Source organism: Melospiza georgiana, chromosome 1 (genome assembly GCF_028018845.1).
Source record: "Melospiza georgiana isolate bMelGeo1 chromosome 1, bMelGeo1.pri, whole genome shotgun sequence".
Taxonomy (NCBI): domain Eukaryota; kingdom Metazoa; phylum Chordata; class Aves; order Passeriformes; family Passerellidae; genus Melospiza; species Melospiza georgiana.
Window position 1 is genome coordinate 47,587,878 of NC_080430.1, and position 24,102 is coordinate 47,611,979.

Below are 24,102 nucleotides of genomic sequence, written 5' to 3' on the forward strand. Positions count from 1 at the left end.
GGAGAGGTGCTCCATCCCTCCAGCTGGTTAATGTGCTGCTTGTGAGTTTGCAAGGGTTGTTTCATGACAGCCCTCCTCCTCTGAGAACAGAAAAGTGCCATAAATACAGGACTGACTCTGGAAACATTTATTCAGGCAAATGACCATATTGACTTGGTATGTTCCCAAAGGACAGGGTCGAGGGACAAGACAGATGTGACACCTGATGGCTCACATTACTGTTAGCATTTGTATTACTGCTGTTTCTTGTGCTAGAGAACAAAGCAAAATGGCAGCATTTACAAAGAGATCATCCAATGCAAGGGGCAACAGGTGTCCAAGAGGCAACACAGTACAAGGACAAGAGACACTTCTGGTCAACATGACAAGCAGGGGTCAAAGAGTGGTCAAGATGCTTGTAGACATTATTCCAAATCTGAAATTTAAGGATGGGTTTGAAGGAGGATGCTGTGCTCATTATTCCCCACTGAGTATCCTCAGCCTCCTACCTTGCAAGAGTTAGACTGTAGACAGGAGCAGGAATTTGGGACTTCACCCCGTTGCTGTAAAAAAACTGTTGTTTCAGCAAGACATTGCTTGGTCCACAAAGATCTGTCACACTTGCACAGCAGCTCCAGAGGATGCTGCATACTTTGGACTGCCTGAGCAAGCATGATTCAGTCTGGAGATGCACCGTGTGCCCTACAAACCCAGGAGGGACTGGAGCTGCCATGCAGGAGCAAGTCAGCACACTACAAGAGCAGTTATTCCACCACATCTCATGCTGGAGCTAATGCTGTGTGCAAATTCACCTAGTGAGTCACGTCTGCTTGCATTAAAAGAAAGACAAAAACAAAATAGTCTTCCTATGTCTCACTGGTGAGGAGAGACTGAAACTGGCTAGGCTGGTTGGGAACCAACCCTAGTTAGTATATTTTCTAAATGTGGTGAGTGGCTTTTGTTTCTGTATCTGAGGACAAGAGGGACAGAGATGAGGGTTGAGTTATGGCAGGTAGTGTCCTGCATTTAATTTAGCAAAGATTTTTATTAATTTCAAAAAAAGCAGTCACAAAATTGTACCTTCAATATTTGAATCAAATAAACACAATTGACAGAATCCTGACATTTACTTGAGTTCAATTTTTTAAAGTTCAATGACATATTTAATGAAGGCTTTGCTTTTGAAGAGGAGCAGCAGATCACTACAGGAATGGAAAAAGTTTGGCTTTTATTATATTGTACACAGAACACAGTATTTTTCAAACCTCAGGGACCCATTTGCATTTGCTTTGTTTCTCAAAATGAACACAATTTTGCAGAATCTTCCGAAGCCTGTGAATTGCTGTATGAAAAGAGACACCCCCCACACTGCTATTCACAACCCAGAAAAATGGGACATTAACCTCACATAAAACCCATTGGCTTGCATCTTGCTTCCTCATTAACCCTGTGCCAGTTTTGCAGTAGGTTTCAAAGGTGCAAGCTCACTTTTGTTTTTCCAACAATCAATACAAAGTAATGTTTTACTTAAAAGGGAATTCCCCAAAATCATTATTTCCTACTTGAAGATATCCCCATCAGTTGCATGCTATTTTCTCAACATATCTGAAAACCAAGATAAATATTTTTAAGGAGTGTGAAGCCCTTACTACAGGAGAGAAAACAAATATTATTCGTACTGTTTGTTTTCCCACAATGTATTTTTATGGGAGAGCTGTGGGGACCATATTTTGCATTCAGTGAACAACTTCTGTGGTGTAAAATGTCTCTCTTTGGTACTCGAATAACCACAAAAGCAATGTAGCTCTATCTCATTCCCATGGTCATTACCACCTAAACCAACCAGAATGAAAGAAAGGTTATTTCTTACCTCATCCATTGTGAAAGACATGGATTTACAAGATAACATTTGGCAGTCTTGTGACCAATGATAATAAAAATCTCTTTCCCTTGGGCACCCAAGAACCACAGCATATTGTAACATTTCCAGTTCTTAAAGAGTGCTGAACCACATTGTGAAGGGCTGCATACCTTTCTGAAAAGATTATGCATTTTCCTCGTTGTCATAAAAAGTATTTGTTTATGGAATGGGCAAAAAAAAAAAAATACACTAGACAGGAAAGAATTGGATGGAACGCTGTGAGAAACAAAGGCAAACTTTGTGTCTTCATTGTTGCTCCTGCCTGGCTATGAGTGCATACAGAAATATTGCATTATTGAAAATTTTCCTTTTGCTGCTGAAATGAAAACTGCTATTTTCATCCTCCCAGTACCATGGCATGATGTTAAGATGTACTTTTAATAATGGCAGCAACAAATTATATAATAAACAGTAAATTAACGTAGTTTTACCTTTTTGCTAACCACCTTTCCTCATAAGAGAAATACACCGTGCCTCATGTGAAAGAAAAGGCCAGGAACGAACCATACTTGAAAATCTCCAACACAAAAGAAAGTATGCTAAGTTTCAAATCACACATCATAAATACAGCTCTCCAGTATTCCAGTTTGGGCATAAATATCCCAGATTTTAAAAGGCTCTTGGAACCTTTGGATAGATACCTGTCCAAAAAGTAAAATGGAAATACGACGTTGAGAGCTCTAGGTGAATAGGAAAGGCAAAAGGCATGTTTCTGCCTCTCTTGGAATCCATGTTTTCCCTTCTGTACTGCAGTGGACGTTTCTGTCGGCTGGCAGCAGCATTTCCGAGGAGCCAATGCAGGAACTCAGGGACGTACAGGACAGAGTAGTCCAGGCTCAGGGCTTGGCACTGGGATTCCCAGGGCACCCAAGCATCCCTTCGGCCCCCTAGAAAAATGTTACCTAGCGCCTGCCAACAGCTGCGTTCAAATGCTTTGGTTGTGTTTCGGTGTTTTCTCACTGTGTCCTCATTCATTACGGGGGACTTGGGCACCCAATCGTGACTACGTGGGGGGAGCAGCGAGTCGATCGCCGCAGTGCCGCAGCCCGGGGCTCCCCGGGGCTAAGCGCGGCTGAGGGCCTCGCTCGCTCTGCCCATGCCGGTGCCGCTCTCCCGCCGGCCTTCCCCTACGCCGCCTGTGTGGGCGGCCGCGGGCGGCGCAGGGGCTCCGGCCCGGCCCGCCCCGGGCCCCGCCAGGCGCGCACGGAGCGGCGCCGCTCCGAGCATGGCCCCGGCGCAAGGCGGGGGCGGCGCGACCGCCTCGCCCCGCGCGTCAAGCCCGGCGGACATCTTTGATCCGGGCAGAGCCCGCCGTGCGGCCTGCGCGCTCCCGCAGCGTGCGCCCGGTTCCAAAATGGCCTCCGAGCGCTCCCTCTGTTCTCCGGCGCGGCGCGGGAGGAAATAACAGCGTGACCGACCCCGGGCTGGGAGGGGCGGGAGGGAGACGTGGGGACAGCGCCGGGCGGAGGGGCTGAGCCGGAAGCCGCTGTGTGCTCGGAGAGGCGGGCGGGGAGCGTGTGAGGAGCTGGGCGGAGGCGGCGAGGGAGAAGGAGGAGGAGCGGGCAGAGGCGGCGGCGGGAGCGGAGCCGCTAAGTCCGTCCGGCCGCGGGAGCGCGTAGGCGCCGTGTGCGGAAGGGCCGCGGCCCCTCGACGGAATCGGCGTAGGGGGCGTTGGAGAATCGCCGCCGGGTTGGCTGGCGGGAGGCGCTCGGGGAGGAGGGGGCGGCCCGCTCGGTGCCGCCGCGGCTGAGGGAGGCAGGGCGGGAGGACGAGCAGCCAGCCGGAGCCCAGCGTCAGCAGCGGCAGCCGCACCGCCGCCGGCCAGCGCCATGGGTGAGTCTCCAGCCCGGGGCCGAGGCGTGGCGGGGGGGCCGTGACAGTGCGAGCCTGCGGCCGTGGGGTCTCCGCGATGGGTGGGCTGAGAGGCGGCGCGGAGAGGGGGGGATACAGCGGGCACCGCCGAGGCTCCCATCCCGGCGGCCCCGCCGCGGGGCCCCCCGTCCCTTTGACCGCCCCCCGCCTTCCTCGTCCTCCTCCTCAGATGCAGCTCCAGGCCCCCTCGCCGCCGCCTCTCCCCCCCACCCCCCCAGTCACTTCCTGCCTCGCCGAAATTGTATAATGCCTGCGCGGGGCTTGGGGAGCCGGGCGGCGAGAATGCCGGAGATATTTCTTCTCCCTAGCTTTTCTCCCCTTCCCCCTCCATCCCGCTCCCTCCTCCCCTTTTTTTCCTTTTGCGCCCAAATTTGGGAGGGAGGAATTTGCTGCTGCAGGAATTAAAGCAGCCTTTCGAATATGCGGGAGAGGAGCGGGTGGGACTGGAATCGCGGGAGGAGGGGGAAGGAAGGAAGGGGGCGCCCGTGCGCGGGTGGGAGCGTGTGTGGCAGCAGCGGGAGCCCGCCAGCCTCCTGCCCGCCTCGCTTGCTGCCTTCTCCTGCCCTTTTTTTCCCTTTTTTTTTTTTTTTTTTTTTTTTTTTTTTTTTTTTTTCTTCTCTAGAGCATTTTTTGGGGGGTGTATCTCGCTTGGGTCTGGATTTTAGTGGCCCGCCCGCGCTGCCCCGCCGGCCCAGCCCGTGCCCCTGCAGCCCGAGGGGTCCTCGGCCGGTCGTTCGTAAAAAAGAGAAAGTAGACATTACAATTTTCGAGCAGCTGCCCCGGGAGTCTGTATGAAACGCGTTTTTGAGCAGTTTCTGTTTGATCCGCTCGCTTAGCGAACCAGTCTTGCAGAACAAACTGGAGGGGTGCTTCGTGTTTCAGGAGGGTGACTGGGAAAAGGGGCGATTATGCACGAAGATTGTTTTAATGGGCGACTTAAGGAAAAGCAGCTAAACTTATTTTAGCGTGAAGTTGTTGGCTTCACGCTGAACCAGTTATGTGCAAATGTAATTCCAAGAAAAGACAGCGTTCAGGAATCTTCTGCGTGCAGTTTGTGTGCCGCCTCCTGCAGATGAAACCTCGCTGAACAGAAGACTGTCAGAACTACCCATTCACTGAATGTTTTTTCCTGGCCATTGTAATCTCCCTCTGACTGACAGTGGCTTCAGGTTGGGCTCAGTGAAAGAAATGCTTCTATATGCAGAAATACCTATGGTCTGTATTAATATCATGACCAAAAAAATGTCAGTTTATGTAATATATGCAGGTTTAGTTCCCATGAAAGTTAGATGGGCCACTGCTGTGTATCTGCACTTAGAAGGTAGACCATACCTTCTTATGGAAGTGAGATTTTTTTTTTTTGTAGTAATAGCTGCTCAGTGCTAAATGGTAATTTAATTTATGTCTAGAACTTTCACTGAGGTATCAAACTAGTATTATTTCTTCTTTATGATTCTCTATATATAATGAAGTTTTTACCTGCTGAAATGTTGGGAAATAAGGGAAGATGTATTTTTGTGTAGTTTTTAGCATCTTTCACTTGATACCTGCTTAGTTTGTGGGATTACTAGCATTTTTAGCTGTTGATTTGTGAACATAAGAACAGTAATTCAATCTGACTTTGGATGACTGCATTTTTTAAGCTGACTCGAGAATAACAAAAATCAATAAATAGAAATTCTTTATCTTGGGAGAGTGGGTTTCAAGAAGCCATTGCTCTAAAGGTTAATTACTACCTTGTCTGTGTTGAAACCTGAATTGGAATCCAAGAGTGTCACCTGTTCTGTGTTGGCTACTATGGCAGAAAGGGTTGTTACCTAAGTCATTTTGAAATTGAAGCAGATGTAACAAGAACTGTGCATCTCATCCATGCACTGATAAAAACTCACAGCATTTCCTTCTGCTTACCCATAAGGACAAGTAACTGGTCTCAGTTAAAACAGTGCTTCAGATATGTACTCAGTGCATGTGTGTTTCTGTGTGTATGGATAAAAACTTGATTGTTTATCTTGTGCAGGAATTAAAGGTCAGTTTTGTCTGCTTTGTAAGCTAAAATACAAGAAGTTTTGCTTTTTTTTCTTGCATAGAAATGTCTAAACGTGCACAGCAGATTTTTTTTTCTTTCACTGGCTGTCAACTTAGTGGTATTTGGTCTCTTTCATGGGGCAGGCTCATACTTTGTGTGCTTTATTTTTTTTTATTTCTAGTAACTCAGTGCTGCTGTGGTGGTTTTTTTTTTTTTTTTACTACCTTAAAATACCCATTAAGACAACAAAGATTTACAAATACAATGGCTGCAGTTTCAAAACCTCATTTTAAGCATAAAATCAGTGAAGGAAAATTTGCCTCTGAGAAGGTGTAGGAGAGAGGACTGTAGTATGACACACATTTTTAGCTTCAATTTACTGCCAGACTGTTCACTTAACCTGTCTAGACCAGAGATGTGTGTGTATGTATGAGTGACGTTCTGTTTTCTCTAAGTTGGTGCTCCAGCTCCTGAAATGAGCTAGTTAATTGCAAATGTGCGCTCTGTAATTAGAATGGCATTTAGGCACCATTTAAGTAGTTTAGTTAAGCCTCGTTTAAATTAGTAATTCAAATTTGGGGTAGTGTTAAACTATAGGCAGTCGCAGACTATTCCCTGGGAGGGTGTGAAAGGTAGAGTGTGGAGTAGATGTCTTGCAGGGGTGGGGATGGTGGCACAAGGAGGTGAAGGCATTTCTCAGCTGCAGGGGCCAGGAGCTCAGCTCACAGAAACCAGTGATTTCCTGTTCACCTGGCTAGAGTGAGTTTCACGTATGGCAGGGATGAGTCAATTTTTTTTTTCAGCCCTGGTTTAATGGCTGCACACGGATAACTCTGTAATGTCATCAGGCGGCTCCTTTCTATTATGTGGGGGATTTAAATAGGAAACAATCAGGTCAGTATTTACTTTCATAACTTTAGTTTAATGCAGCAGCCCTGTGAAACCAGGTACTGGCTTCATTGTGTGGATGTGGCTGTGAAACTCCTGTAAGGCATGGCCTCCTTACTTTACATTAAAAATGAAAAAGTAGCCAGTAGGTTCACAAGCACTTCAGAAGCCAATATGTATCCACTTTCCTTTTGACAGAGTTTGAGTTAGAGCAATGTAAAACACACGCCTGACTAAACCTTGCTCTGATGTATGTCCTGGACTTCCTTCCCCCAAAAGCCACTTAATCTTCTGCTTTTTGTGCATCAGTGCAATCCCATGCCTCAGATGTGCCTTACAGGAGCCTGCTGGTCTCCGGGGCTGGCAGGGCTGCTGCTCACAGTCACTGCCCAGCAGCCCTTCTTAAAGCCACTCATGGGGAACAGAGTACTTCTGTATCTTATTTTCAAATGGCTCTTTGTGTGGCTGTTTTCACGCCACATTTCAGTCATTTAACGCAGTGATAGCTCAGTACGCATTTGAAAATAATTTTGGAAGCAGGATTGCTGAACAATATCACTCTGGGTGTTACATTCAGAAGCACTTAAACTAAAATAGAACTGAATTATTTCTTAGTGGTGCAGAAGATTTAGAAATTTTTTTTTTGGTCAACATTGAAAATAACAGCTTTTCTTAATTGCCTTTATTTTCTTTTTTTGCTTATTACTATTATTGCTCTTATTACTTAAAGCTATTAATAGTTGTGTGCTTCTTATTTTTTAATCTGAATACTTTAGATGTTGACTTACAACCAGGGGGAGGATTGATTGAAACTTTAGGTAGTTTCTTCCTCCCATGACCCATTGTAGCTCTAGAAGGATCAATATTAAGATACAGAACATAGTTTTGGTCTGACACTTTCAGAACAGAGCTTTTTTAATGGGAAGATTGCATCATACTCACAAAAGATGTGAGACCTGAAGAAAAGAAAAATTACTTAAACTGCTCTTTTGTGTGATGAAAAAGATCAGAGGATGACAGTGGTCTTTAGAAGTGTACTCTTAAAGTAGAAAATACCCCATATGAGGCTTCTTTCTAGTGCTGTGGGGTAAAGCATGACAGGAGAATGACCAGAAAAATAGAAATACAAACTAGGTATATGAGGTGTGCTCTTCAGCTTTGTTGGTGCATGATGAACTACGAAGTAGTAGTTCATCAAATTCTAATCAAAGCAGTCTCAATATATGCAGAAATCAGCCTGTCATACAGTGATGTTATTATAAAGAAACCTTTCAGAAAGGCAATCGAAGTCCTTGATGGCAGAATTTCTGGAGTGACATTTGTCTGAGAAAGCATTGTAGGTCATTGGAGTTGATGCTGAGAAAAATGTAAGATGGCATGAATGTTGGTACTGCTACCAGTGATTGTCACTGCATTATGGGCAGGTAGATTCTTAAAAGAATAATGCATTAAATATTGCCTGGCTTTATATCTTGTACATTTAAAAGACCATTCTTGTAATATTCATACTGAACTTTAAATAAAATGAAACTTGACCTAGTGAGGTGGTCAAAATTGCCAAGAATACTTAAGTTAACATTAACATAAAGCTTAAATCAAACCTTTTCCAGTGTTGGCCAGTTGCTGTGTTTGAATTTCATTTATGTGTAATTCTGTTACGGTGTGCAGGAAATTCTAGTGTGCCCAGCAGTGTCCTCCGCTTTCCTTTTTGTTCTTTTGTAAGAGCCTTACCATATGATTTTATAGCCTAGACTGATGTGTTACTGCACTGCAGTTGAAAAATCCTGTCTTGATTGTATGTGTTTTCTGTGCACAGTGTATGAAAACTTATGTGTTCATATGGTGGTGTGATTAGATGAGCTTGCTGATGTAATGGAAAGTTAACCTTACAGCAGAGTAGTTTTCAGCTGGGTGTGTGAGCTAATCTCACTTGTTCGATGTGCACTTATCAGAACTGATAGGTGGAGCAGTTCCTGGGTGAATCTAGGCCAGCTGCTTGAAAGGAGGCAGTTCTGCTGCTCTGCCCACCCTGCTGCCTCTTCAGCCCAGTAGTGAGTCAGTTCATGGAGCTCAGCTCACAGGGTCTGCCTGGTTTTCTTCCTCAAAATGGGTTTTCTTTCTATTAGTTGAGCTCCCTGAACCTTTTATACCATGTGATCACAGGAGTGTTGGCATGGAAAAAGAAATGCAAGTGGGCTTGAGGCAAGAGCTGGAGCTTGAGGTGACCACTTGGGCAGTAAAGAGCTGCGTGCAGCCTTGGTTTAGTGTGTGCTTTGGGCTGGTGAGACACGGCAAAGGGAGGAGAGTTCCATTTGCTGTTCCCACCCAAACACTGAGTCCTGACATAGGCTGGCACTTGCTGTGCTGGGGTGCCCAAGGCAGCAGGGGTATGTGGTAGTTGGTCTCGTTGTACAACTTGTTTCTTTCCACTCTTCCTCCTTCCCTATCTCAACCAGTGGCAGACTGTATCCTGTTGGAGGAATTAGTGCTCGTCGTTGAGAGTGTCGTACTCTCCCCTTGGTGAGAGCTGGTGACTTACCCCAGGATAAACACAAGTGGGCAAAGTTTAATGGCTTTGGTTTCAGCTCCTGTCGCTCAGTCCTTGATCACTGAATGGGTGAGGTGAGGCTTTTTATTGCAGGCTGTTGAATCATTGCCTGTGACATTTATGGTAGTATTATATTGGCATTAGGACTTTTCCAGAGTGATTTGCAGAACTGAGGCCTTCATTAATGATGGCTGCAGAAATCTCACAGTACAGAGGGTCTTGTAGTCATGACCAGATCCTGACTGTGGTGGTATCAGAGTTTTAGCTGACTTCCTGTTATAAAAGGAGAAAAAAAAAGAAAAGAAAAAGCAGTTTTGAGGCATTAAAAGCTGTTGCTGTAGAAATGTAATTCTCTGGAAGCTTTCTGACAGCAGAGGCTTTTCTGAATGTGTGATCTTACCAATATGCACTGTAGTAAAATTCCAGATGCTGGCTTGAATGTTTTACATTTGGGACAGTGAAAATTTCTAAAGTAGACTGGTACAAAGAAACACATCCTCTTGTTCCTCCCCATCCCTTGCTTCTGGGAGCAAACATGTCCTTATTTTAGTTAGTAAAGGTGTATTAACAAACCAAGAGATTCAAGATTATCTTAGTTTCTTCTTGGGAGGCTTTGCCAGATGGTGTGAAATCAAGGTCTGAGTAATCCCTTGATGATGGGTAAAGGGAAGGAAGCCATCCTGTTGCCTTCTGTGTTCTTTATTTTTGTAGCCCTTAGCTGAGGTAGAACTTAGAGGAGAATGGTCTGCAAACTGCTGCAGTATGGTTCTGAAGTTTGCAGTCACCTCCTACTGTTCAGCTGTGCCAGATATTGACCTTCAGTGCTCTTATTTGCAATTCTGTGGGCATCTGCAAACCAGTAAGTTCTCAGAGCAGAGGAAAGAACCTGCAGTTTCTATCTGAGAGACTGAAACAATGAGGAACAAAACCTTAAAGAGACTGGGGCAAAAACCATAATATGTGGTTGTTGTACAGTTGAGGATTGTGAATAAAAAAAATCTCCTTTTCAGTCAGTTAAAGAAAAAATGGCTAAATGTTGCAAGTTCAAAACAATGCTGAAGACTAGATGCTTGAAGGGAGGAGAAGGTTGGGGTAATGAGCCCCACTCCCATAAAAATTTGCTAGGAAAGCTGGGAATTTCAGCAGGGAGTTTTTCCTTACCAGCAGTTTCAAATTTAGCAAGTTAATTTTTGAGCTGGGTGGTGGTGTTCCTTTTCATGTCTTTAACAAGAGGGACTCTATGAAAGGTGTTTTGAGGTTTATTCTGTTTAGAATTCCTGAACAGTTGAAATTTGCAGCTGGGGAGGTCAAAATCATATTAATATTCGGTATTTTGTGCAGACCCGAGCTAAGTTATTTGAATGTCAGTATATTGGTAATATACTGACAGTCAAATGTAATATACACTATTATATACAATATACATTAGCAATGAAGGGTCACTGATGTGTTGTTTGTCCAAACACATGCAAGAGTTAATTTGAAGAAGACTTTGATAGTGATTAAGACACAGCTTCTGCAAAGGAGTATTAATGGATGGCCTCTAACCTGGTTGCTGAATGATTTTCACTTGCCCCTGGCCTTGTGATCAGCCTGCAGGGCATCCAGTGTCCCCCTAGGTAAACATGACTGGTTTTTGGTATGTTCAGTTCTTTGTGGCTGTGGGCATCAGGAAAGATCCTGGGTTTCCTGTGCTTTGAGTTGTGTTTCTGGCTGTGCACCTTGCCTGCTGAGTGCTCTTGTGTGGCAGCAAGGTGTGGAGAGGATTTAACTCCCACTTGAAAACTTGGCAGGGCTAATCATGCAGGATAGCTGCTCAGCTGATGTACGTGTTGGACCATGTACACCATGCTCTTCACAGCCAGCTTCCTCCCTAAAGCCAAAACCAAAAGGATTTGGGAAGTTGAGAAATCAACAGCTTTGGTGCTGTTAATCACTGGGATGGTTTGCAATCCAGCTGTGGCTTCACTCCTTATTCCTCTTTAGTTCTGTCATCCAAAGCAGTTTGACTGCTGGTGATTTGGTTGCTCTCAGATGTGTTGCCTTCCTCTTTGAAAAACATGAGCAGTAAACACCAAGTTAAAAATTAAATCTTTGATGTAGAATAAATGACATAAATCTTTAGGATAGCAAAATGCCAAACTATTTTACAGATGAATGGTAGTTTTATCAACTATATATTGTAATAGTCTTATTAAACCTGGATGGTAAATTTTACTGTAGATATGGACCATTCTTTGTATCACTTGCCATTGCAACTCACAGGGCAACAATCTTAACTTTTACTTACTATCTTCCTTACACAGTAATTATAATGGGAGCTATCTTTCTGTGGTATCTCTCTAGCTTAAAAATAAAGATAATTAAAAACAATGCAGCCAGCCAGCTGTGTTTCATAACATCTAAATTTAACACATGAAGTGGTTTTTAATACTTGACTTGGCATAATTCTTTGAAATAACACCTGGGTCTTTTTTAAATCATCTTGGTCTCATTAGAATTCTTTATATTCTAAAGAGAGAACTCAGTGTGGAAAGTTAAAAGGGAAAATTCTCCAAGTATTAGTAATGTTATAATATCCCTATGGACTCCTCTCAAGGTTTGATGAACCTTGTATTAGAAGAATTGAAAAAAAATATTATTTCAGCATATAATGGAAATTGTAATTAAAAGGCCTAAATTCTGTGTTTTGGTATCATTAAAATATACTGTTATAGCGGGAACAGGGACATGTGCCTTATAATTTTAGCTCAAAATACCTGCCATGGTGAAACCAGCAGGACTTTGGAAAGCTTCTCTATGACAGAGGGTAAGGAGTTCAGCATAGAAACTACTATAGGAAAATATGAATATACAGAAAACCAGATGACTTCCATATTGGAATTATTTGCACCCAGTGTACAGGAATGTGTGATAAAAGCCCTTCACCCTAGTTACTTCTCAAAGGAGAATTGTGCACGTTAACAGAAGAATCAGGATGAATAGTGTAATTTCTCTCTTTAAGGGGAGCACACTTCATTTAGACTATGTTGAATGTGCTCGAGTATTTTTGCATGAATGATTCACCTCTCATTAGCATTTCTACACCTACATGTTCAAAAAATTTTACTAGATCTGATAGTAACCCTTTGGGCTGGAACTGTAATAATGCTGTTTCTTGTCCTGCCATCCTTACAGATGCTTGATGAGGAGGCAGGATGGGATGTGCTGCTGGGGAGTTCACTTCTGTGGGGATTCCAGGCATTGAACAGAAGGAAGTGCAAAGTGCACACCTGCAAATGCCTTTTTCAGAGTCCCTTGGTTGAAACACTGCCAGCTGGATTGCAGCAATCTGCTCTTCCTGAGAATCTGACTTCTGTGCTTGGGCTAGTATGAGGCACCTGTGCTGTTGCTTCTGCTTCACCCAGAGATTTGGTGTGGGAATCAGTTGGTTTGGGTTTGTTCTTGCATTGTTTTTTTTTTAATTTTGTAGACTTTTTTATCATCCCCTGCTGAATCTTTCAGTTAACTGATCCATCTGTATGCAAATTTTGAAGGAAAATGCAATGTTAGGGTGAACATGAAGGAACTGAAAAAGGATATGACAAAGGAACTAAATGATACATTGTGGCAAGGCATGTTAGTTTGTTTCTCAACACTTGCTGTGCTTTTTTCCTTCTGTTTCCAGTGCTAAGTGAGACTCGAAATGGACTCCATGTAGAGGTGCTGACCTACTTGGGGGAGAATATCCATTTCCTTAAAAATGGCATTTTCAAAACCATAGTTTAGTTGATGTCATGGGAGATGAAAGTGTGAGATAAAAGTGTCTGAAAGATGCTGCCATTTTGGTATTGATTGGTAGGGTTTTTTGGGGGGGTTTAAAATTATTTTAAATTTTTTTATTTACTTGTCTTTTGGGAAATATCCACAAGCTAAATACACATGAGACATATTAAATATGAAGTTGAATAGCAAATAGTTTGTTTTCATTCTTGTTGGAGTTGTTTGTTTGTGTTCAGTGGGTTTTTTTCCCTTGGAGGCTTTGTATCCTGGGATCTTCCATACTTGGGTTTGGTTTTTTGGTGTTTTTTGAATTTATTCTTTTTCTATTGTATCTTTTACCTTCAGCCCTTGGTTCAGTGTTTGTGTTGGAAAAAACATTTAAGGACAGCAAAACTGAGGAAGAGTTAGGGAGGTTAATGGTGGTGATTGATGCACCAAGTGATGTGTGCTTGGTGCTGTTCCTGCCACGAGGTCCCCAGCTGCCATTTCATTTCGACCCTGACTTTATAGAGTGGAAGATAATCGGTCACTTCCCTGTCAAATGTGATTTCTAGTCGGTCGTTCCAGTTGGATGCAAGTTGCTGTGTGATGGTGGTTTGTGTGCTGCTCTCTGCAGGCAGACTAAGGGTTTTTTTAAAGCCAGAATAAAGGGGAAAATACACACTCAAGCAGCTTTAAAATAGTGTTTTTGTACTTTAAAATTCCATCTAAAATGCAAAAAAGGTTTACTTTATTTTCAAGGAATTAATTGCCTTGCTAGTTGTAGTGGAGGTTGAACTATTAAAAAAAAAGTCAACATGTGTGGCTGGCCAGAATTATTCTGTAGTTATTGTGGGTAGAACTTTTTAATACTGGATGTTTTAGTTATACAGGCCTGCTTTTATAGTTTGACAACTTTCCTCCTTCTCTGCCCCTTCTATAACTATAATTAGTTACTGCTTAACTGGCTTCATTTTCCTGTAGTTGTCAGCTTTCTTGCACTTTGGCTGCTCAAAGAAGTGCAGCACTGGCTGTGTTGGCTGTAGCTGCTGTGCATATTTATTGTACACTGGCTCTGAAGTCTCTCATATTTTTTTTTACTAGAGAACTTAAGCTTTAGTAGTGTGCCTACAACATCCTGTTTGTTTTTCTTTAGAGTTTTCTGCTTTCCTCCTGGATGTGCTGCCTGTAGCTCTACAGACAGATTATACTGTCTGCTCTTTCTAGTGCAGAGTCCTTTTGCTCTGTATTTCAGCACTATTTTTAATTAGCCAGATGATGGTGTCTGATATGGGAAAAAAAGAGGGAAGCCTAAAGCTCATTCTTCACCTGCTCACTCACTATGCCCAGTGTGATTTTGAGGAACAGTGGAATTAGTGCATTCAGTGGATCAGTGCTTGAAATTAGTACTTACTGACTTCTTCAGCTTGCTACTAGAGACCAAAAGAGATCCTCATTTCTTAATTGTAGTTATGCATTGAAAGGATTTTCTTTTTTTCAATCCTTTATGGAAATATTTTTTATTTTTTCTAATGTAGGCAATGCCCTCAGTTCACACTTGGAAACCAAGTTGTTGTCTTGCAAAGAAAGGCTGCTGCTGATGTCTCTTTGAGGGGATAGAAGTGCTCATTTCCTTTCCATCAGTGCTAGACTTCTGCCATGCAGATTACAGCAGATGTTACTGACCCAGCAAATATTTTTACTTTATTTGAATAGTGAAAGGACAAATGTATTCATAGATGCTTAGCTTAAGTTTAACTTTGCAAATAGATCTGATGAGTTTCCCTTTTATATTGTTATTTCCGTACTTTGTTCTTTTGTTATTTGGAATTTTTTTGTTAGTTGTTTTTTTAATATGGATTGTGTTTATTTTAAGGGGTTTTGCAGAGAAAAAAGTCAATGCTGAGGTACTACATATTATCTTAATGAGTGTCCATGGATTGTAGAAGCATTATTACACTAAATACTGCTACCTGAAGCCTCTATTTTAAGAATGCAGTAACAAAAACTCTAAGTTGCAAGATTTGCAGTTGTGTCTCTGAGATGTGGGAGGACAAGATGGGGAGATGTCTTACTTGTTTTATGTATTGCCTCTTTATTGACAAGTTGAAAAATGCAAAGTTAGATAAACTGTAGAAAATTTGAAGGGGTTTTGAAGATGTTGGTAAGGCCTTCTTGCGAGTTTTGGAGGCTTCTCTGTATTGATGTGGACACTTCAAATAACTAGCAGTGTTAGAAGGAAGAAAATAAAGTTACCATGTCAGGGGTAGTGGGGGAAATAGGGGTAAACAATGCTTATAGACCAGTTGTTATGCATAGAACCAGAAGCTGTCAAACTGGTCATACTCACAGCACAGTGGTAGGATATTGCATAGAAATATTGTGGCTAAAGGATTTGCAGAAATTCAGCTAAAAGTTCTAAAAATGTTATTTTAATTCTTCATATCATTGTTAGAGCAGGTGCAAATTCTTGTGTCTTAGCAGCACTGAGTAAAGTAAATTGTATATAAAGAAAACTTGCCCTACATCTAGTTACCTTACCAAAATAAATTGACACCATAGCAAATGTAAATTGTAGAAAAAATACCGTGTTCAGAGGATGCTCCTGGTTCCAGCTGTGTGAAATGCGTGAAGAATGATCAGCTTTTCTTTTCATTGTTGATGACAACAAACATTGCTATGCCAAATGCAGAGGGTATCTGCCCTTTCTAATATCACTTTGTGTTATGGTCAGATTTCAACAATTTTTGGATTTTCTGTGATTTTCTGCGTACTTTTAAAAGCAGTATTTCCTAGGAGTGACTAGAGGAAAAATAAGTATTTCTTAGAGTAAGTTTGATTGAGAAGTGCTAAAGCCAACTTTGATTAGAAAGGACAGTGACTCCTTGATGTCACACTGCTTTTCTGTTTGCTCTTCTATTTTCTGTCCAGCTGTCTTCATTAATATTTGCTGCTAGTTTGGCTATGTCATAAACCCTCAAAGAGTTTTCATAACATCCTATTACAGGCTATTGGTTGCTACCAGTGCATAGAAGCTGCATTTGCCTGTGTTGAGTGTGAGCTGAACTCTCAGGTTGCACAACACAGAGGTAAAAAATGGCTTTAGCTCACCTTGGAGTTCTGTCTCCTTTTTGTCAGAGAGATAAGGTGTGCTCTTTTATCAGGCACTGGACCTTAGGCCAGAGGCTCTCATCTTTTGGTCCAGATGGTAATATGTGAAGAATGACTTTAAATTTATCATTCCTGAACACAGTCATTCCAGAATAAAGGAGAAAGGTAAATTACAGTGTCTGGGCAATAATGAAGATGACAGACTTATTTAAAGTGGAACTACTTTTTTTTTTTAATATCAGTGATCTTCTTTAGAACTGCTTGGGAAGCCACTGATGCCTTGCTTCTCTTTTCACTCATTTGCATAGTTAGAGCAGTTTGCTGCTGGCTATTAATTCATTGATTCTGATGATGGATCCAAAAACACCACCAGCTCTGCAGCTGGTTTATGTGGGCTGTGACATTTTGCTTGAGGGAGACGTACATTAAAGCAACATTGAGTACACAGAGTAGATGCACTGAAAGTCATCTGAGGCCAAGTTTATAATTGTATTGCTTGCCTTCATTTGTGCTGAGTTAGATTGGAGATTGCTGACAACTACAAGAAGATGAAAATATTAGAATACTTGATATACAGTGATAGCTGGAATGCATCATGGATGATTGTAAAATGATACAAGTGGACTGCTGTGCTGTATGCTCAGTGACAAGCTGTGAACATGTTTTAGAGCTCAGGAGTGAGGTCTTGTGTACAGTTCACAGTATCATCAGCTCAGTGCTTGGAAGGATTCAAATACGCTACATGTTGGGAATTGATAAAAGGGTGAGAGTAAGAGATAGCACATGATCAGACATTGGATCTGTGTTTGCCTCTTGGACACTGTGTGTAGCTCTTGCCCTGGCTTCCTCAGAAGAGTACAGAGCTAGAGTAGAGTTATGTAAGAGCAGCAGGAGCAATCAGAGACATGAAATGGCTTCTTTTGAGCACAGCACGTTAGATGATTAGGGCTGTTTTCCAAGGAAGATACTACTGTGCTAACAGGAGGTAATTTTGAAATTATATTCATCCTTTTAACAATGTACAGGGGCAGTCCTTGCTACAGAGACTTTTGTGGATGCTGTTTGTGATTATAAGAAGAGTGTGCATGGAAGAGAAATTGGTCAAATGCTGTTTAAGTGAAGAAACAGCCCATCCTAAATGCTTGCGAGGTAGATCTTTGGTGATTGTGGAGGTGTTAAGAGAAACACTGCTCTGTTTATTCTGCTGTGTGTGCTACCTTAGATGTATGTTTCTGGCCTCAGGTAAAGGCAGAACTTTGGTGTGATCCATGTGGCTGTTCTTGCTGGATGATAGGATTTCAAATAGTACTGCTTTTGTCCAGGAAAGGAGGCGCCTGTGTTCACTCAGTGAACTAGTGCTTGATGATGTTACCCTTCTTTCACAGTTGAAAGCAGTGATGTGCTACATGATACCTGATAGTAATGTATTACTTAGGGTGGTTGATATTAAAATCTTGGAGTACTGGGGCTGCTGTGGGATCTGCAGTATCAGTTACGTTCCAGGCTGCACAGCTCGCTCCAGTTCTGCTGTATATGCATCTGTCTTCCTCCCAAAACAAAGGGAGCTTCCTCCCAGAGCATCTTGTGCCACCTTTCTGCGAGGCACAGAGAAGGACTGGCATTGATCCAGCAGTGCTTTGCTTTTTTGTCCTTTCAGAAGAGTACAGCAGCAGTGTACCCAGTGTGCTGAGCTGGTATGGCTCTGGGTGCTGATAGACCATGAAGGGGGCTGTGGAAACAGAAAGCTTATATTGCATTACATAGACAAGCAGAAGGAGACTTCAGGGCCACTTTGAAGTGCAGTTTCCATCACAGTGTAGAGTTTCTAAAAGTAAATTCAGACTCTGGAACTATGGGATTGATTAAAAATTAGGTATTAAGATGCAGAAGCATCTTAACTGCTGGCCTAGAATTTGCTGTTAAGATGGGGTTTTTTACTTACTTTTTTAGTATCTATGTATTGAAATACTCAAGCCTGGGAAGATGTTTAGTGACAAACAGGATCTTTGTGATACAGCTTTTAGTTAAGGTATTGTAAGTGGTGTGTTGGAGAACTGTTGTAGGCCTCTTGTCACGCACAGAGTTAGATGTTGTTGAACGGGCACGTAGCTTGTGTTCCCTGCTTTGTTCTTTATTTTCTGGCTGTTGAACCATGACACTTGTGCCCAAGGTTGCAGCAGTGCTCTAATGCTCAGTGTTGCAAATGAAGTGAATTGACACTGTTCACTGAATGTGTAAAGTGACTTAGAAACACAGAATCCTGGAAGACATTTGTGAGGATGATGGCTTTGGTCTTTGTACCTTTTCCAGACTAAAATAAAGATGCTGTGTAGTAGTGTGGTGAAATGAGATTGCATATTCTAGTGAACACCTCAGAAGAAGAAACATGCCTGAACCCATTACAGGTTCAGATAGCATATGGCAATCAAAAATGTGTTGAATACCTGAAGTAAAAAGAGCTATTGTTTAAGCTGCCTGTATTGATCATTAAATGGCTGGAGTTTGTGTAGTATATTACCATGAAATTCGGTTGTTTTCTGTATAATCCAAACTAAATTAGGGTTACTAACAAAGACAATTAAGGAGGCCTGCAAGAAAGGTGAAGAGGGATTTTTAACAGGAGAGGACGAGGGGAAATGGCCTTCAGCTGACAGAGAATAGGTTCAGATTAGCTATTGGGAAGAAATTGTTTATTGTGAGGGTGGTGAGGTGCTGGAACTGATTGTCCAGAGAAGTTGTGGATGCACCATCCCTGGAAGTGTTCAAAATCAGGTTTGATGGGGCTTAGAGCAGACTGACCTAGTGGAAGGTGTCCATGCCCATGACAGGGGATTTCGAAGTAGATGTTCCTCCATACCCCTTCCATCCCAAACCATTCTGTGATTCTGCTTAAAATGCTGCATCCTAAGCATAGTAGGTGGAAAATACTGTGATTTACTTTGATCAAATGTAAGTAACGTTTTCTTCTTTTCTTTTCTTTCTCACACTGCCCCTCTTCCTCTCTCTGGATTGCGGCTGCACCTTCACGGACTCGTTGCTGCAATGGTTCAAATTCATCATTTTGCTGGACTACTTCTGGATGTATTCTCCTGATGTCTTCAATTGTGAAAATGATGGAAATGTGTTGTTTACAAAGTAGCTGTAAGTATTACCTTGATGCAGATGTTTTGCAGCTAATGTAGGAAGAAAGGCAGCATGAGGTTTTTATTAGATGAACTAAAATTGAGCTTAGGTAACAGCTGGTTGAAAATCAAGAAGGGGTAAAAATTAAGGGGAAGGTATTGTAAGTATTAGAAATGTGAGATCTCATTTGGCACCATGTTCAAGACAGTGGAAGTCAACTCTTTTACCAAAAGTACTAAGTTCCTTTAAAAGCTGTTGCAGGAATTGAAGAAACTCAATTCCTAATTTGTTTTGGTCTCTTTAGAAGTGGCAAACTATGAACAAAGGCAGCCATTTAAGAACCAGTATGTTGAAATCTTCAGTTTTAATTGGTGTACCAGAAATCTGAATCTGGCATCCAGCTGCAATTTTTTAAAAGGCTTTTTCCTACTGAGGACAAATGCTCACATTAAACACAGCATTAATGCCCAATGTAACATTTGATACATCTTCATCTTTCTGGTTACTACCATTTTTATTTCGTTATCTAAAATTGTGGGTGTAATTAATGTAGACCCACGTAATAAAGCAAACAACCCAAAATTTGCCATCTATTCTTTTTTAGCATTTCATACTCAGTGATCTAGAAGTACAGAGGGGTAAAACTATCTGAAGTGTGGAGCTCTTTATAAAGGGGAAGAGAAATAACTTTAGTTCAAGACCAGAATTATATGGAAACCCATTCTTTTAAGCAAAAGAATTAGCTAATGAGGCAGTGAGGTGTTTCTGGTAAACATGACACACATTAAAAGGTATGTAGATACTAAAAAATGCAGGTGACTGACAAGTAGAACTATTAGGAGTGCCTGACTGTGATTAGATATTTCATATCTGGTAGGATGAATAGGAGTTCAACATCCTTAATGGTTATTAAGGACCTGCACTGTTAAGGAGCCCTTTAATATCTTTAACAGCACTGACCTGCATGTCATGTAATATCTCTAAAGCATTGGCTCCAGCTCAGGGTTTCAGATTGTGATAAATTCCATTCCTTACATGCAGTAATAGATTGGAAAATTAAAACAAATATTTGGATTTTAAATTCCTGGCTGATTTTTAAAATACTTTAAAACCTTTCAGATGAGATTATAGCTGCACCAAAGCCTATATTGAAACAAAAAGCTTCTTTAAAGAAGTTCCTTCATGACACAACACAAAGATTCCTACATTTAGGGAAGTAACAACATTTGTTGCATTATGATTATTTAAACTGGAGCCTCTAACTTAGTCTTTGCAATGGTGTAGTTTTGTTTGAGATTATTAATGGTTTATTTGCCAAATGGAGAAATCAGTTGGGTGACTTAAAACACAGAGTCCATTTATTGACTAGTGCTGTTGGATTGCCAAGAGGTTAGTTCTTGCATTCAATGCTTTAAAGGTGATAGTGGTTTTATATCCTTGCTTTAATTAAAGAAATATTTTTAAATTAAAAATTCTGAGTTTATTACTGCTTTGAACTTATTCTGTCAGTTTTAGAAAGAAAGAATTTCAAAATAAATGACTCAATCACATACCAGACTTGAATTAACCAAACTGTATCCCATACAGAGAAGTTCTGAGCCAAGAGTGCCTGCAAGAGAAAAATTTTTTACAAATTATTTTTTAGAATTCCTCTGTTCTCATAAAGATAATTTTAGGCAGTGGAATTTGAACTTGTAGACAGCACTTCAGCTGTGTGGGTATGTACAGCTCTCAAACTCTGAAACTGAGGCAGTACCACCATCACATGACATCCTCTCAACTTTGCATGGACATAACACCTAAAGGCTGAAATCCCCGCTCCATGACTAGCAGTGCCTTGTGTTGCTTTTAGTAGACAGTTTTCTCAAGAAAGTGTTTTCAGAATCTTTGTAAAATATCTAAATTGCCCAGTCTCATAAGACAATCCTCAGAGCTGCTGCATTAATAAACAAACAGTTGTAGGATTGTGCTGGAAGAGTGGTGTAAAGGTAGCACAGTTGAGCTTTGAAAGATTGCTGGGTCTAGTACAGTCAGGAGGAGGCATTTTAAGTACCTCCAGCATTTTCATTAATGTGGTGAGAAGAAGTAATGGCTAACATCCAGGATTCTTCTCTTGTTTCACAGTAGGCACTATTTTGGGTAAGTTTTGCAGAGTACAAGGCAACTGAAGTTTTGCCTGTATGGAGAGTTTATGCAAGGCATGCTGCATTAGTGTAAGTCTGGGTTTGACATGAAGGCCTGCAGTTGAATGACACAGAAGCAGAGGTCTCAAGTTGATTCCCTTCATGTTGAGGCAGTACCACCATGACTTGGAAATACAGGAAGGGTGCATTCATACTGCTGGCCTGTGTGTCAAATGGGCATTGGTACCAAGTTCATTATGTTTTAATTTGTTTGCACATGCTCACTGTACAGGCATCATATGGCAATTGCATTTGCCCAAAATACTTGTGGTGTACCTGAGTTTCTGTGCCAGTTTTTCTGACCATCCACACAAAAAATTGTCTTTTGTATTTTTTGCTGCAGTTCATTATACTGTCTTGAATGTAGACAGCTTGGGCTGTTGAGAGGTTGGGTAGATAGCACTTTTCTACAAATGTGAAAATGAAGTGAACATTTCATTAACTAAGAATACAAGCCAATTAAGAAATTACTTGCTTTCCTTTTAACTTTTTCTTTTCCTAAATATTTCTTGCTTTAGCAACAGAAGAACCTTGAAGGATATGTGGGGTTTGCAAATCTTCCAAATCAAGTTTACCGAAAGTCTGTGAAGAGAGGATTTGAGTTCACGCTCATGGTAGTAGGTAAGTTTCCCTCTTTGTTTTGAGTGTTGATAGTTAGAAGTATTTTGCCATAGTTCTTAAAATCTGTGATGATGATGTAAGTATGTTTTGCATGATCTCAGGAGAAAACATGGATCTTCCCCTGCTGGACTGATAAATTTAATGAGGAGACAAATAAATGATGAGAACTATGTAGTTCATATGGTCTTAGGAAAGCAGTTTGGTGTGGATCTGGTCTAAAATGCTACTTGCAAGTATGACTGAAGTAATTTGAATTTGATTGTCATTTGAATAAAAAAGAAATTTTTGTGGTTGAGTGCAACACGGCAAACCTCGTATATAACCAGGCAGTAGGATCCTGTCTGTCCTGCCCTTCTGTGGCCACAAAACTATGCTGCAAAATCCAAGCTTTAATTTAAACAAACCTTTCTAGTTTGTATGGTTGCAGAGAAAACCAAATGTAAATAGTTTATTCCCTATGGACTACAGTAAATGGGAAATTATTGTTAGTTTGAATGAATAATGCCATTCAGAACAGTTCATTTAGGCTTCAGGGATGACCCAAATTTGTCATCTTTCCTGCTAAGGAATCTCATTTCTTTTTTCTTGCTCTTTTGAGTATTTTTATGGTAATAGACTGTTAGTAAAGTTGGGTACATTCACATGTAACTGATGCTACTGGATATGTGACCTTGTTTTGGCATGCCAATCAGCAAAATAATAATAATAATAATAGTTTAGAAAGTGTTTTATAATAGCCATCTGTCACTTTGCTATCTAGTTCTATCTTTTGTAATTTGGCTAGCTTGTAATGCTTTGTTTTGTCATCAACACAATAGATTTCTTGTGCAGGCTTTATGTGCATGTAGCATAACAGTACTATTGACAGTTAGAAATCAAGGGCAAATTGGTACAAACTCATTGTATAGGTCATGTATATTTTTCTTTTGATTACAGAAGTGAGCTAGAATTTTAAAACTTGAGGGTTGCTTTCTTCTTTTGGAACTTGATGACAGGTTCCTTTACAGTCTAGCATCCAAGTACATATTTAGTACAAAACTGTTCAGTCTAAAGTAAAATTTGGTTTTCTGCTATCTACAGAAAATAAAAAGGAGGAAGGGATGAAACTGTCCTCATAAGTGGTAGATGTAGGGATGTGATACAACTGGAGAAAGTCTGCAAAATTACCTCAATATTCTCGTTTCCCTGTAGTATAGTTTAAAGCAATTACATTTAGGAAAGTTGTAGAAGATGGAAGAAGAAAAATTGTTCCAAAATTAGATTGAAAATGAGATGTTGACTCATTTTTATAGTTTTACTAAATAGTTTTACTATTTTTGTGCTTATTAGTAAGACTTCATTTGTTTGCACGGAAATTTATGCCACTGTCTGGAAGCTTACTAGGAGAGGTGGCAGTATTTTCCTAAATTAAAAATGCCACTAATTCTCTTCTTTTGACCCCCAAGTATAGAAATCAGATACTTGAAAGTGAGTGTTTAAACAAAATGGTGGCTGATCTTTTAGTACTCTGGAGACATTTGGGGAGGGGTGGGTTAGGGAAATTTTTTTGTTTCAAAGTTAAGTGCCTGGTAGTAGTATGCCCTGGAAAAATGTGTTTGTTTTTAAATATGAAGATGAAATAGTTTGTGTATTACTGATCACTTGTGTTGGTAAACACTGTAATGTAATCTGCAAGTAGATTGTTAGGATTGTAATTACTTGTTGCTGTATTCATCCTGTGAGGTAGTGTACTCTAATGTGGTTTGAAGTCTTTAGCTGACATAATGATACAAATCTGTAATAGCAAATGGAGTTATCTATAATCTACTTGATAAAGTTTAAAAGTCAGAATGTAGTGTTTATCTGTGTATGGTCAATGCTGGGAAAATAAGAATACTGGATGTATTTTCTCTTGGAGATTATCTAAAATTTTCTCTTGGTCTTTCTACTACTAAGAGTTGTGTGTGTGTGGCTACCTTTTACTGTAGATTGCACAACTACTGGTCTGCTGGCTCTGCTCTATTTGGAGGTAGTTAGTGTGTTACCCATTTGTTCTGAGAGGCAAAAAGAGAAAAAATATGCTTGTGTTTGGTAAACAGGTACAACAAAG

General features: G+C 41.1%; 2 protein-coding genes across 2 annotated transcripts in view; one reads left to right on the forward strand and one right to left on the reverse strand.

Moving 5' to 3' along the window:
* Positions 1–3,173: 3,173 nt before the first annotated feature.
* LOC131081541 (uncharacterized) lies at positions 3,174–21,995 on the reverse strand. The gene is made up of 2 exons (XM_058020760.1): positions 21,915–21,995; positions 3,174–3,739 (listed from the first exon to the last, which is right to left on the reverse strand). Exon 2 carries the CDS (start codon positions 3,729–3,731, stop codon positions 3,174–3,176), a length of 558 nt encoding a protein of 185 aa, XP_057876743.1. The 5' UTR covers positions 3,732–3,739; positions 21,915–21,995.
* The window catches only part of SEPTIN7 (septin 7), a 78,303-nt gene continuing 58,010 nt past the window's right edge, over positions 3,810–24,102 (forward strand). The window contains exons 1-2 of the mRNA XM_058020885.1: positions 3,810–4,013; positions 21,911–22,013. Coding sequence (XP_057876868.1) covers positions 3,810–4,013; positions 21,911–22,013 — 307 coding nt within the window. The remainder of the gene's footprint in view (positions 4,014–21,910; positions 22,014–24,102) is intronic.